Here is a 13,978-nt window from a genome sequence, read left to right as displayed (position 1 = left end):
AAGAAATTTGCCATGTTTCCTTACACCGGAACGATACAATATTTTCTTTAATTATTACTGAATACTATCAATGCACATGTATTTAAGAATAGCTGTGAATTGTTCCTAGTATCGGTGAATATAAACACCATATTTATTACTAACAAAGTGACTATGACCTTGAAAGAGCGCTACAGCTGTGATTGACAGCATGTGTGATGACTGATGAGATCTCCTTGGAGGCTCATACCCCAGACACCACCATTAGATCCAGAGTCTTAGAGTCGAGCGATGGAACAAATAGTAACCATGCACAGTTAATATCTATGAGTTGATTTTGCTGATCTATTTTTTGTCTCTTATTTAGTGCTACAGTTGAATATTATTCAAATAAAGTGTTGTCTTTCGTCTGCTTTTTGCTTGACTCCTCTTTATCCTTTTCTCCTCATATTTATTCTGTGCCCTTTGCAGGTCTATTTTCTTGGGGAAGTTGGTTTGGTGGCCAGTCAAAGGAAGAGCCCACACCATCCAGCGAAGAAGCGCCCACCCATCTGTCCACCTCCGCCGAACCCTCAACTCCGGGCACCTCCAAACAGCATACAGAACCCCCTATGTCCACCACGCCAAGTCCCGACCCCCAGACCACTCCCACCAGCGTCTCCTGGACCCAACCGGACACCACCACACAAGCTAGCACCAAGAGGGAAGAGACCACGCGGCACGGAAGAGGACGGGGCAGGGGCAAGAAGCACAGGGGAGAGGACAAGGGTAAAATGGAGGAGGAGGGAAGCGGAGAAATCACGGGGGCGGAAGCAAAAGGCGAGATTCAAATGTCTCGACGACCAACGGGGACCAGCAAACCCAGGGAGAGATCCAGAGAGAAGAACAGGGAGAGGGGCCACCGGAGAGGGCATGCCGCTAAAAACGCAGCAACCACCACAGCCAGTCCATTAGAGCACACTAACTGGTCTGAAAGCACACATTTGTCAACATTTGAAACCACCAAACAAACAGAAATGATGTCCACTACCACAACAGAGGCTAGATCTCCAAACTTCTCCCGGACTACAAATATTCACTCCCACTCGGAGTCATCACCAACATCTGTGTCTTCATCAACATCGCAAACCCAGACGTCCACATTTGAACTGGGACGCCCCTCTTTCTCTTCTTCCTCCTCTCCCTCCTCTCCCCTCTCCCAGAGCACATCCACTGACCCATATAAGTCTCTTGAATGGGTCCCTGTGAATCCTACGGAGCTGAACAACTCTCAAAGGTATCCTCCGCAAATGCAGCCCATCCCGCTTCATGAGGAAGACCCCGTATGGTCTCACACCGTTGGTTCGGGCGCCCTGTTACCTGGCAACATGGAGGAGGAGAGTCGTAGAGGAGCGGACAACATCAGTGCCATTACGCTGAGTCCAACAACAGGTGAGAATTCAGCTTTTACGCTGTGGTAAATTGCATAGTAATAACAGGGCTCAAACTGCGTGGGTGTTACTGAATATATTTTTGTGATTATATGCAAATTATAAATGCTATTTGCCCCGCACAGTTAATTGATATATTCATTAATGCTTTTTTAAGTAGGCACTCTTGTTAAATGTGTTACCTACTGGAGCTAAAGCAATAGAGGCGTTTGTGGCATATTTTACTGTGTTTATTCCTGTTTCTTTATTCTCATCGTGAGCGTGGGGGTGCACTTCGCTGTCCCTGAACACAATCTGTTGATTAAGTCTGCAGTGTGGGCCACATAGGAATGAGCTCCAGGCTGGCCACCTGGTTTACTACTTATTTCTGCCCCGATAATGAGAACACACCCAGGAAGCGTCCTATCTCTCTGCAGTAGACTGTGCCTAAGGGAGCCCACCATATTTCTATGCTGATTTATTTTTGCAAAGCTTAGTGTCAGTGGCAGCCATCTTTGAGCTGTGATGATGGAAAACAGCTGTAAACTGTATCAGCAGGAAGCCAAGGTTAATGGTATAGACCTATGCTGCTCAATTTATAGATGGATTTCTATTGGCTGATGTATTGACTGACAGCCTCTGAGTTACAGGCAGATAATATTGCAAGGTATGAGTGCTCCACATTGGTTTACAAGGATCTGACATAAGATAAGGCCAGTGAGGCGTGATTTTTAAAGGTCTTACACTGTATTACACAAAATTGATTTGTATGACCTTTAATCCATGTTAATAATATTGTACCTCCTCAAAAACATACCTGGTGTTGTGCTTTGTTTCATTCACACATGATTAATCCTGATTTATTAGTTTGTCTACATTTCCAAAGCTCAAAACGCTCAGTTCCACCTTGTGATGTCATGTAATGGTAGTTTTCAAGTTAACAGGTACTTTTAGTGCAATAGAGATCAGCAGTTCCAGGGCTGAAATCATCCAACACAGTGTAGCAATGTTTTAGTTGTTTTCTGTTTGAGAGAACAACTCAGCCTAAATTTGAAGGGTTTGCATATTTGTTAAACATATGTGAATGAAACAAGACACAACTCCAGGTAGCTTAATATAGGCCTTTTAAGTACTATTTCAATATAAATAGACTATTTAATTAGCCATAACCAGACTAACCAGAACTAACAAAACACAACAAAACAGAATCTAGGCCTAAACTAAGACTAGTTCTGACCTAAGTCTAGTTTTAGAGTTAGACCCAATTAAGTCCTAATTTTGACGACTTGTGTGTGCAAGTGTGAACATACCCTGAACTTGCAACTAGATCAGGTCCAAACCAGGTCCAAATGACATCTAGACCAGGTCTGAATCTGGACTAAAGCAGGTCTGAAGCTCGCAAAAGACCCCACTATTTGAGAACCACAGAATTGGACAGGAAACGTTAAATCTAATTGTATATGTAACTTCCTTTAACTTCATTCACTTCATTATCTGTGCCATATCCTACACACACACCTGTAATATGTAGATTAGCATTTGCTGGATCTGGCTGCCCTTGTCTTATTGCTGCTGTTAGTGCCACTTGTGTCAAGCCGAGTGGGGGACAGTGGAGCCCGTCTGCTTCTTCTACACTCTATTGATTTTTCCGCACCACTTGCTTTAATGAATGACCAATCGCACTCGGTTTATCTTTCACGTACACACACTTCCAGCCACTGTACTCAATCTGGCACATCGTAATACTTCATATAATCTGGTACGGAGAATGACCTTGACTGACGCAGAAGGCACTGGAGCACGTTCCCCTGGACTGATGCGCATCCAATGAAATGCATGGCTGATTTTGGCATCTGACTTCAGCACAATTCAAAACATGAGGCAAGGATTAGCTGCGGAAATGTATTATAAGAGTTCAACCTCATATGCCCCTGAAAGCCTTATAATCAAAAACTCCACCTCTTTCATTTTCCTTTTGGTGCTTATGTATTTTTTTTTATTGTTTTTTTATGGTGATAATTCAGATGTGTTCTCAGGGTAGGGTATTGGACAGGTTTTGCCTTGAGGCTAATCATAGCACTGTATTGATTTTTGCTCATTGTACCATGTAAACAAAACACACCAACCTGCTGTGGCCCTCTCTAGCCGCCTCCTCTTTCTAAAGGCTGCCTTGGTGTCAAAGGACAAAGACGCCCACAGCTGAGCACCGCGGTCCAAACCAACCAGTGCTACTTTTCAGAACAACCTTAACTCACCATAATGAGCGGCAGAGGGGAGAAACACATGGTGATGTTTCAATTGATATGGAAATGCCTATTGGAGGAGTGGGGACCACACACGCACCCATTTACAGGCTGAATAGTTCATTTCTATCAAGGGCGCCTAATGTCTGAAGTTCTCACACTGCCCACTACGCTCGGCCTAATCAGCCAAGGCCCACTTTTCCATATGGTAGCCATGACAACGGAGGCAATGAGTGGATGCAAGGTTGGGTCTGTGTGGCTTCTGATCTGTCCAAAAGAAAAAAAAAAAACAAGAGAAATGGAGAAATGCAGCTAAGGGTTAAGCAGCTGAGGTGGAAAATAAAGGTGACATTTGGCTTTAATCGCATGGAAATGTCTTCTGTTCTCCAGAAGAGTGTTGTAGTTCTGATCTTGCAGCAAAAAGGATTTTCTTATAATATAAGTTGAAATTCAATGGTTAAAAATGCTTGCAGTTAAATTCATGTATGATTTATAAACAGTTATTAACCTAATCCAGAACCTACATGCACGTTATTAAGACTAAATGCACACCCCATTTAAATACTGAATTATTTCAATTTTGCCTCAAAGAGTCACAAACCAGTTTTAGTAGTTACACATTTTAATATTACACATTTTGAAATATTTACTTTGTGTGTAATTATGTCATTAATGAACTATGGAAATGATTTAATTGTTCCATCATGTGACCCGCATCACATTTGCTTAAAATCTTTTCAGTAGACCAGCTGAGCACTTTTATAACTATTCTGTGTCCTATTTTGCCTCCCCAAATTCCCCTGTCTCGCTCCATCTGTGTCAGTGGGTGCTGAGGTGGAGCCCTGCGTGACAAACCCGTGTCTGCATGGAGGAAAGTGCCTTCCTCAAGGGACCGGCTACAGCTGCTACTGCTCACAAGGGTTCACGGGAGAAAACTGTGAGATTGGTGAGTGATGCCATCCACACTTCCTACACCATACAATCAGCTCTTTGCTTTTGCCTGTCCATATGAGGTGATTCAGACACCATGCTGAAAGGTCACAGGTCAAGTTCCTCACAGTGAGAAGACAACAGTCCGAAAGTCGATCAACTTTAACCCATTCATTTACATCAGCTCAAGTTTTAATTTTGTTAACCCTCTCCAGGCAGGCGTAGCAAATTTGCAACAGCTAATTGCCAATTACCTAATTACTCCACATTTATATTTTTTGAGCCTTTTTTACTCAGAAGTTGCACTGCAGGCCTTAGTTGTGCATTAGCAACAAACAGTTTCCCAATTGCTCACCAGATGTCAGCACTGTCTCTCTTCCAACATGTCTGCCTGCATGGTTTCACTGAAACAGATTTTCTAGGCATCAATTTCATGTAAGTATCACTACTAACCTCCATTAATTTGAAAACAAAACTGCATAAGATAAATTATGAATAAATATAGATACAGTGCATGCCAATTAGTAGATTTTATCTCTTGCAGGTTTTTTCCCAGGGGCAGCTCTATTTCAACGTTGTAGATTTGCAACATATTCCCGGACAGGTACCAATGGCTGCCACATGCTTTATCTACTAGTTTGCCCATATTCTGAGCAAAAGTTTATACTAGGGTTATTTTCCTATCACCATTGTTTACTTGTTACTTTGAGGTGTCATTGAGGGTATATCCTATGGCAAATGAAATAATTTGGGGTGAAGTTACAAACTATCAGAAGCAGATTTGATCGAAAACATATGATGTTCATTTGACTGTGCAGTGAAGAAAACTGATGTAGCCTAAATTCCATGGTACATATAATAGTATAGATCTTTGTTTGACTGACTTTTTTGGCAAACTATCTTACAGAATACTGTTTGCAGGATTTGCAGGGCGTTATGGCAGGCCGACGAAGATTTTCAGTCAAGGAAGCCATTGAGATGGTTTGCCTTCCACATGGGGCTTTATCTGACACAGAATCCATTTCAGATGATGAAATTGGCGATCCAGATTTTGCTCCTGAAGTATACGAGTCTGACCTTGATTATGATGAGCCATTGGCAGAAATAGCAAGAGCTAATCTCAACCACCTTGATGTTGAAATTCATAACGTACATGCAGACAGTGACACTGAGGTCCCAGATGACGATGAACCTCAGCCAGGCCCAGTTCCAGTAAACAAAGAGTTTTCTTGGAGGCAGAGGAAACCTCCAGCAGCTGACATAGACTCTTCATTCCAAGGACCTGCGTTCTCCCCTCCACCAGACGAAATACCAAGTCCAAAGTGGTATTTTGATCAGTTCATGGACAAATCCGTGTTCGAACATATTTCTCACCAATCTAACCTGTATGCAGTTATGAAGAATGGGCCAGAACTGAAAACAACCCCATCTGAAATGGAGCAATTCATTGGTTTACACATCTTGATGACCATAGTACGTATGCCATCGTACCGCCTGTACTGGCAGACGGCAACACGCTATGACCCAATTGCAACAGTCATGGGACGTAAGCGATTTGATCATCTGCGAACATACATCCACATGAACGACAATACCAATGTGAAGCAAAAGGGTGAGCCTGGATACGATCCATTGTTCAAGGTGCGACCAGTACTTGAGAAAGTCCGTGCCAACTGTTTGAAAGTTGAACCGGAAGAAAACCACTCCATTGATGAGCAGATGATCCCCTTCAAAGGAAAGATTGGAATGAAACAGTATATCAAGAACAAGCCGAAAAAATGGGGAATCAAGGTCTTTACTCGTGCGGGTGTCACAGGACTAGTCTATGACTTTGAAATATACACGGGAAAAGGGACTGTGACCAATGAGCGTGGACTTGGTGTTGCCGGTGAAGTTGCGCTTCGTCTCGTATCAGAAGTTCCAAAAGGACTAAACTACAAGTGCTACTTTGACAACTGGTTTACGTCCCCTGAACTCATTGTGGAACTGAAGAAAATGGGAATTCTAACAGTTGCTACTATCAACCGTAACCGTGTCCGTGGATGTACCCTGAAAAGTGACAAGGAACTGTCAAAGGCTGGGCGTGGTGCGTATGAAGTGAAATACGAAATAACAAGTGGGATGGCCATCGTGAAGTGGTATGATAACAAGGCAGTGTTACTAGTGTCATCCTTCATTGGCCCTGATCCTGTTGATAGATGCAGAAGGTGGTCAAAAGAGAAGAAGGAATATGTGGAAGTGGACAGACCACACATTGTCAATGTGTACAACAACAACATGGGAGGGGTAGACTTGGCGGACATGTTTGCAGCTCTCTATCGCATTGACATCCGCCCACGTCGTTGGTATCTGCGCATCTTGTTCTACTTGATTGACCTATCACTGGTCAATGGCTGGCTCCTCTACCGCCGTCATCTCATCCAGAAGCAGGAGAAGAAGTATATGCCGCTTCTTGACTTCCGTGCTCAAGTTGCAGATGCCCTCATCAAGGTTGGAAAACAGGCTGACTTCAACAGCAGGAAAAGAGGACGAACATCATTGGAAAATGCTCCAGAACACCATCAAGCTGCCCCACCTCCACTTCAGAGGATCATTGCGCCTTTGGATGTCGTCAGACTAGACAGATTCGATCATTTCCCCATCCATGCTGATAAACGTGGACGATGCAGACTGTGCAAGAATGGCTACACGCAAACGGCCTGCCTGAAGTGCAAAGTACTTTTGTGCTTTACAAAAGAAAAAAATTGTTTCTTGGAGTACCACACGAAAAAGTGATATATTCCAAATTGTTTCTATTGTTGTTCTGCCACTGTAAAGCACTTTGAAACATTGTTTTAAAAAGTGGTATACAAATAAAGTTAGCGTTCATATCATATTCAATCTTCAGTGTTAATTTACCACACCGGGCCAATGTTGCAAATCTGCAACATCCCAGAATGCACTGCATGTGAAGGTCTCTCTCAAAAAAAAGTCAGGATTGTATATTACTACCCCATACGATAATTTTCCCCAAATATCAGATTTTTCCTGTTACTAAAACCTAATTTGAGCCTGAGAGGGTTAATGTACTTTTTGCCTAAAGGAGCTCTACTTTTTATAGCACTGAAATATTCATGATTGTTTCATTTTGAATTGAGCCCAAAAATGTTATTGCTGACAAACAAAACTAACCTAATTTGTATTTTCATTCCATCTCACTTCCCAGCAGTCACCTGTACAACAGCCTGATCTATGAACCTCATGATCTCTCATCTTTATGAATACGCTTAGTATGGACAGGATGTATTTGAAGGTTAACATTCATACGTGCTTAAGTGGTGTGATATGGATGGAGAGACTGTACAACTGACAGCTAGAAGCTTCATGTGGGTCACTTTGCTTGAAGGCTGTTTATGGATTTGCAGAATTTGCAGTATTATCTCTCAAAGAGGCTACTTATGCTCTGCATAATGCATGAAACACACAAGATCAGACTGTTTTTAATCAAGCAACAGAGACTGGCTTTGTTTTAAGAGGAACTTTGTGCTGCGGGTTATTTACTATAGATTAGAAGGAAATAGGGGAGTTGCAAGGTCATTCAAAAATTTGCAATATTTTCTATTTAAATCTTGGCATAATGGTATGTATCCATGGTAACAAAATTTGCACTGTTGTCATAACAATTCAAAACAAAACATCTGTTTTGAATGGTCTAAACTTAGTTCTCAAAATGTCACCTGTAAACGGAAAGCAAGAATAAGTGAGAAGAAAATGTTTGGGTCCTTTATAACAACTTTTACCCGAGGATTCATTTTGGGTAAAAGGAAACAGTTACTTGTGCAATTGTATTTCCAACCAATGCATTATTTTATATTTTGAATTTGTAAAAAGTATTTCTGAACCATTTTATTGTATATTAGCACAACATCAGGGTGTGCAAGAACCATACACATTTTCAGGCTTCTATTTTAATCATCCCAGCCTCTGTGTCACATAAAAAGGATATTTTGATCAAAACGTTGTGTTTTTGAGGATAGAATAATGGCTATATTTAGTTCCTCATCTGAGCCTCCTCATCTAATTTGTGATTCTGGAACAAACTGGTATTTAGAATGGAACAGAAGCCTGGCTGTGACAGTGTGGACTCTGAACATGTCTTTGTAACACTTAAAGGTTATGTCTGTTTGAATGGTCTGTCACTTTTAAGACATCGATGCTAGTGACCTTTTCACTCCTCTTTTTGCTTAGAAACTGCCCGATCTGAAGAGACTCTGAGGCAAAGTTGAAACTTTTAAGTGACTTTCTTGGAGCACTCCGGCTGAGAGCGCTAATAGATTTCTGCTGACCCGGGGTAAAGCCTTTAGCCTAGGTCTGAAAAATCCCAACAGCAAAGAAGAGAAGATTGCATGTCACCCACTCATGTCAATATAGTTATACTTTATTGATTTTGAAGAAAAATGTCCCTTTTAGCTGATTTTCTCTGACAGGTTGGAGAGTGTGAGGTGGAGCTGCAGGAGTTTTGTTGTCACTTCACACTTGAGGAGATATATGTGTTTTCATGTTCTACAAAGTGTATATTGATATAGATGGAAAAAAAAAGTACTCATATATATAATTATATATATAAAGTTAAATACCTTTAGCAGTAGAGGCTCATCTATGAAAGAGATGGCAGTTCTGCAATTTAAAGTTGTGCCTACATTAGTTAAAATCGTGGACGCACAGATATGATTATTAGTAGTGCAATTATGTTTTTTCCCCCACTACTTTCACAACAAGCGGATTACTGTTACTGTATTATGGTCAAATGGTAAATGGTCATAATGTTATATAATGCTTTATATAATGCTTTCCCAGACATTCACACACACATTCATACACCAGTGCAGACATTGGGGGCCAAGTGGGTAAAGTGTCTTGCCCAAGGACACAACAACAGTACTCACAGTACTCACCTCTGGGAGCTGGAATTACACCACCAACCTGTGTGTCAGTGGGTCTGACTGCTCAACCAGTGATGTTTTTTTTTGTGTGCGTGTGTGTGTCAAGAGTGAGATTCAAACTGCCAGCCTTCAGATCTGAGGATGAACACCAATTGAGCTACTGTCACCCCATTTATTTATTTATTTATTTATTTATTTATTTATTTATTTATTTATTTATTTATTTATTTATTTATTTATTTATTTATCACCACTATTGCCACATGGTTAAAATAGAAGAGAGAGATTTTAGATAAATGCATAAATAGTGTGTATTAGATAATAAATGAAAGTACATTGTAACCCACATTCAACATGACCAGGGTTTCTGTGCTCCAGTTTGAATGGCAGCAAACACCCACATCTCTCGATTTCTCATTTTGCCCTGATAAGATTGACAGGCGCACTGTCCTTACTGCTCCTCTCCTCTCGCACACAGATGTTGATGACTGCCAATCCGAGCCTTGTGAAAACGGAGGCACTTGTGTCGACAAGGTTGATTCATTCCTCTGCCTCTGTCTGCCCAGCTACGGAGGGGACACTTGTGAAAAAGGTAAAATACAATACTTAATATAAGACTACTACTTTGCAGCAAAAAGTAACCGTGTATGCCGTTATGGTGTGTTAGACAGAAGTGCACTGTTCTGTTTTTCATGTAGTTCAGTTGAATAGACCATGATCCCCTCTCTTCAGCAGGAGTTACAGGAGTGCCATCTAGTGGTAGTGAGTAACTGCTAGGATTATAGTTACTTCGCATCTTTTGCTCTTCAACCCTCAAGATAATAATAAAGTGGAAAATTACCTGTAAATGTTATTGCAATCTAGGTATATATCAGATACCAAATGTTGAGTCTACCAACATTAAACCAATCCCTTGTCAAATTCTCTCGTTACACTTGACAAGCAAATCTGTGTAATGTGTAAATAATAAGCTGTAAATATAGCAGCACCTCAGGACGCTCATGTTGAAAAGATATTACTTTCATTCTTTTGTTCTGCCAGTGTAAGAGCAGGGGGGGGGGGGGGGGGGGGGTGCACTGGACTAGGAGCAATGAGGATTGATGCAGATCTAACCTTTATGGTTATTAATGAATCCAATGACTGGTATCTCACTGTCATCACAGAATAGTAGCCTATTCTGAAGCCTACATCTGCTTTGAAAATAATGTTACTTATATCTGTTAGGATGCCAAAACCTAATATTTACTTCTTTTGTTTTTCCCAAAAGACAGGGCGTGGTATATTTTCTCATTTTACGACTTATAACTCTTGACTCTATCCATCCTGCAGACATTGAAGGTTGTGAGCATGGTTGGAGGAAGTTCCATGGACACTGCTACAGGTAGAAATCATAAAAAAAAATCTAAATCTAACAATAAGTGAATTCATAATACACATATATAACCTTAGGTGGCCCATACATTTGTATTACACTAAATCTATTTGTTTTAAACCAGCCAAGCTATCCAGTACTTGAATTTTCATCTCTTTGTAGGTACTTCACTCATAGACACACATGGGAGGATGCAGAAAAAGACTGCAGAGAGCACAGTGCCCACCTCTCCAGCATCATATCTGCCACCGAGCAAGAGTTCATCAATGGTATGTTTCAGGACCTGTTCAGAAAAATGGAAATAGAAACAACTGAACTGTGCGGAGAAACACACAGATGAAACAGTGGTTCCCATGGCAACTATTGACATGTTAAATATACTTACATGTGTTTATTTTAGTCACATTTGCAGTTACTTTTGTGTTTTAAGATATTAGTGAAAAAAATTGCGTTTACATAGAGCTAATTGGTGATACTCAAATCTACTTGTAATGATTAGGTTGATCGTCTATAATCTATATATGGAGCTCAACTTTATATTTATTTATTTTACATTTTGTCAGGTCTGGGTCATGACAATGCCTGGATTGGTTTAAATGATCGCACTGTTGAAGAAGATTTCCAGTGGACCGACACTAATGATTTGGTGAATATTTGCTTGATTCTTACACAGTTACTCTCCTCATTATTGTTATGCATTTTTATTTTTAACAAGGCTGTACGTGTGTTTTTATTTCCTGTACAGGTCTATGAGAATTGGAGGGAGAGCCAGCCAGACAATTTCTTTGCAGGAGGGGAGGACTGTGTGGTGACCATTGCCCATGAGGATGGCAAGTGGAACGATGTGCCCTGCAACTATAACCTGCCCTACATCTGCAAAAAAGGCACAGGTATGTAAACTAGAGGTTAGAGCGTAGTTGAGCTTAATCAAAATCGACTTTTCAGAGTTTTTAACCATGTCACAGTTGTTTCCCCTTCTCATTTATCCTTTCGAAAGTTGCATTTAGAGTGATTTGTGGATGTTTGAGAAATCTTTAATAGCTTATTTTGAAGACGCCATATTCCTGATTCCTGATTCCAACCCTCGTTTTCACCGCCACCAGCTACTGCTCTCTATTACATTGCTTTCCAATTTTATTTTCTTAATCGGAGATACACAGAGGATTCGGCAGTGTCGCATAGTCATTTTAGTACAAATGGAAAAAAAAAATCTGCTGATCGCTCGCATGATGAGCAGCTTCACAGTTTTTTAAAATTGTTTTAGATGACTATTGTGATTTAAAATGTGCAAATTGTAACATAATGATCTACTGGTGTCATATTATAACTATATAGCAGACACAAGCACAATAGTCTGCTTTAAAGAGGATGAATAATTGTGTCCAGGATATGCACAACAGAAAAGACAAAACCTATTAGCTCACTGGATCTCACTAAAGACTAAAACATGTTCACAGATTCTTGTTATTTCTGCAGTTTCTTCCCCTCATTCTCATTGCTTTATTATAAACACCAATACCACCGCAAACTGAATCCACCATAGCATGTTTTGGCTGGTCTTAATTTTAGTCAATACTGGTAGGTAGAAACATGTACATCTGAAAAAAGTTAAGGCTGCGTGCTGCATTCAAAGACAAAAACAGCAGGAAAAAAAAGAGCAGATCCACACTGCAGTTTTTTGAAGCTCCCAATGTTTAATTATTTTAATAGAACCACAATGTGACATTTTGAGGTCAAGTGGTTCCTTAATTTGCGTCAAACCTTAAGTGAAAAGTGTGACAACTCAATTAACCCAGTTTTATAATATATTTTTACCTTGTATATCCTCAGTGATGCAACAGTTCGTTCACATTTTGTACAATGCTGCCATCTATAGGCGTGTTCTCCAGTATGGCATCTTCAAACTACACCTTATCATTTGAACTGTGTTTTCAATTGTGTTTTAGTTTTGTGTGGGACCCCGCCTGCAGTGGAGCATGCACACTTAGTTGGCCGGAGGAAATCTCATTATGACATTCATGCAGTGGTGCGTTACCAGTGTGCCGAAGGCTTCTACCAGCGCCACATCCCCACTGCCCGCTGTAGGGCAGATGGCACCTGGGAAAGGCCCAGAATCATCTGCGCAAAATGTGAGCATTTATTTTATCAATATTTTTTACTACCTCCAAAGTGGCATAGCTAAGATACTGGGCCTTAGACTGGGTCGTTCCTTAACATCTATATAGAGACATACACAGACAGAATTTTCACTGACAATCTACTAAAATGAACAATATAAGGTGTATACTTTACATTGTTCATTTTAGTACATTGGCAGTTTTATTATCTAAATAAACTTCCTAAAGCAGATAATTTTATTCTCCTCAGCACGACGATCACACCGATACCGACGTCACCATCACAACCAGCGCCACGATCACCACGGCCACAGGAGACACGGAGAGGGCCACCACGCTCGGGACGACGAACGCAGCTACTACTGAACCAAATAATACTGTGCTTGGTGCTATCAACAGCTCATACTCAACAACCATCCACTACATAGTCATTAAGCTCTACATTTAACAGCTTCATCCTCTCATCACAAACTCCTAGAAGTCACTGATTTAAAATTTCTTTTAAGCCGTTATAATAAAGGTCCACATGAACACTAACTATCACGTACTTTAATTAAGATCCTAACATTTGAGAGCTACTCCCCTCAGACTGACAGACTGACAGAGACTGAGTGTGTGTGTGCAGATGAGCAAACTGCTAAGTCACTTTTTAGTAAAATGTTTTGCTTGTATTTCATCCTAGTTTATAAAGCACAGATGTAATTGATGCAAATCTTCAGATCTTGTCAGACAGATCTTGCTCGCTCTTGGGTTTTCATGTGTCCTCTATATTTTGCTTTTCAGCAGAGAAACATTTCTATTACTGACATGATTTTTCTAAAACTGCTATGTTTTGTGTACTATTTATTACAAATCATTTGCTAGTACACTCTTTTTTACAAGATGTAACGTCATTTTTCTATGAACAGTCCAATATACAGTTATAAATACATCATGATTCCGTTTCATTGCTTCTCATTCTTATCTTGTAAATACTATTGTGTTGATTGTTATTGGCTGCTCTCTT

At 40.5% G+C, this 13,978-nt stretch overlaps 1 protein-coding gene across 1 annotated transcript in view; it reads left to right on the top strand.

The window, feature by feature from the left end:
• LOC117385175 (aggrecan core protein-like) overlaps positions 1-13,338 on the top strand; it is a 29,686-nt gene extending 16,348 nt beyond the window's left edge. The window contains exons 12-20 of the mRNA XM_055228392.1: positions 451-1,410; positions 4,455-4,577; positions 9,962-10,075; positions 10,813-10,864; positions 11,018-11,124; positions 11,419-11,501; positions 11,601-11,745; positions 12,802-12,984; positions 13,223-13,338. Coding sequence (XP_055084367.1) covers positions 451-1,410; positions 4,455-4,577; positions 9,962-10,075; positions 10,813-10,864; positions 11,018-11,124; positions 11,419-11,501; positions 11,601-11,745; positions 12,802-12,984; positions 13,223-13,338 — 1,883 coding nt within the window. The remainder of the gene's footprint in view (positions 1-450; positions 1,411-4,454; positions 4,578-9,961; positions 10,076-10,812; positions 10,865-11,017; positions 11,125-11,418; positions 11,502-11,600; positions 11,746-12,801; positions 12,985-13,222) is intronic.
• The last annotated feature ends 640 nt before the right edge of the window (positions 13,339-13,978 follow it).

Source organism: Periophthalmus magnuspinnatus, chromosome 17 (assembly GCF_009829125.3).
Source record: "Periophthalmus magnuspinnatus isolate fPerMag1 chromosome 17, fPerMag1.2.pri, whole genome shotgun sequence".
In the NCBI taxonomy this organism is placed as follows: Eukaryota; Metazoa; Chordata; class Actinopteri; order Gobiiformes; family Gobiidae; genus Periophthalmus; species Periophthalmus magnuspinnatus.
The sequence above is the reverse complement of the archived record's forward strand: the minus strand, read 5'-3'. Positions and strand labels throughout refer to the sequence as shown.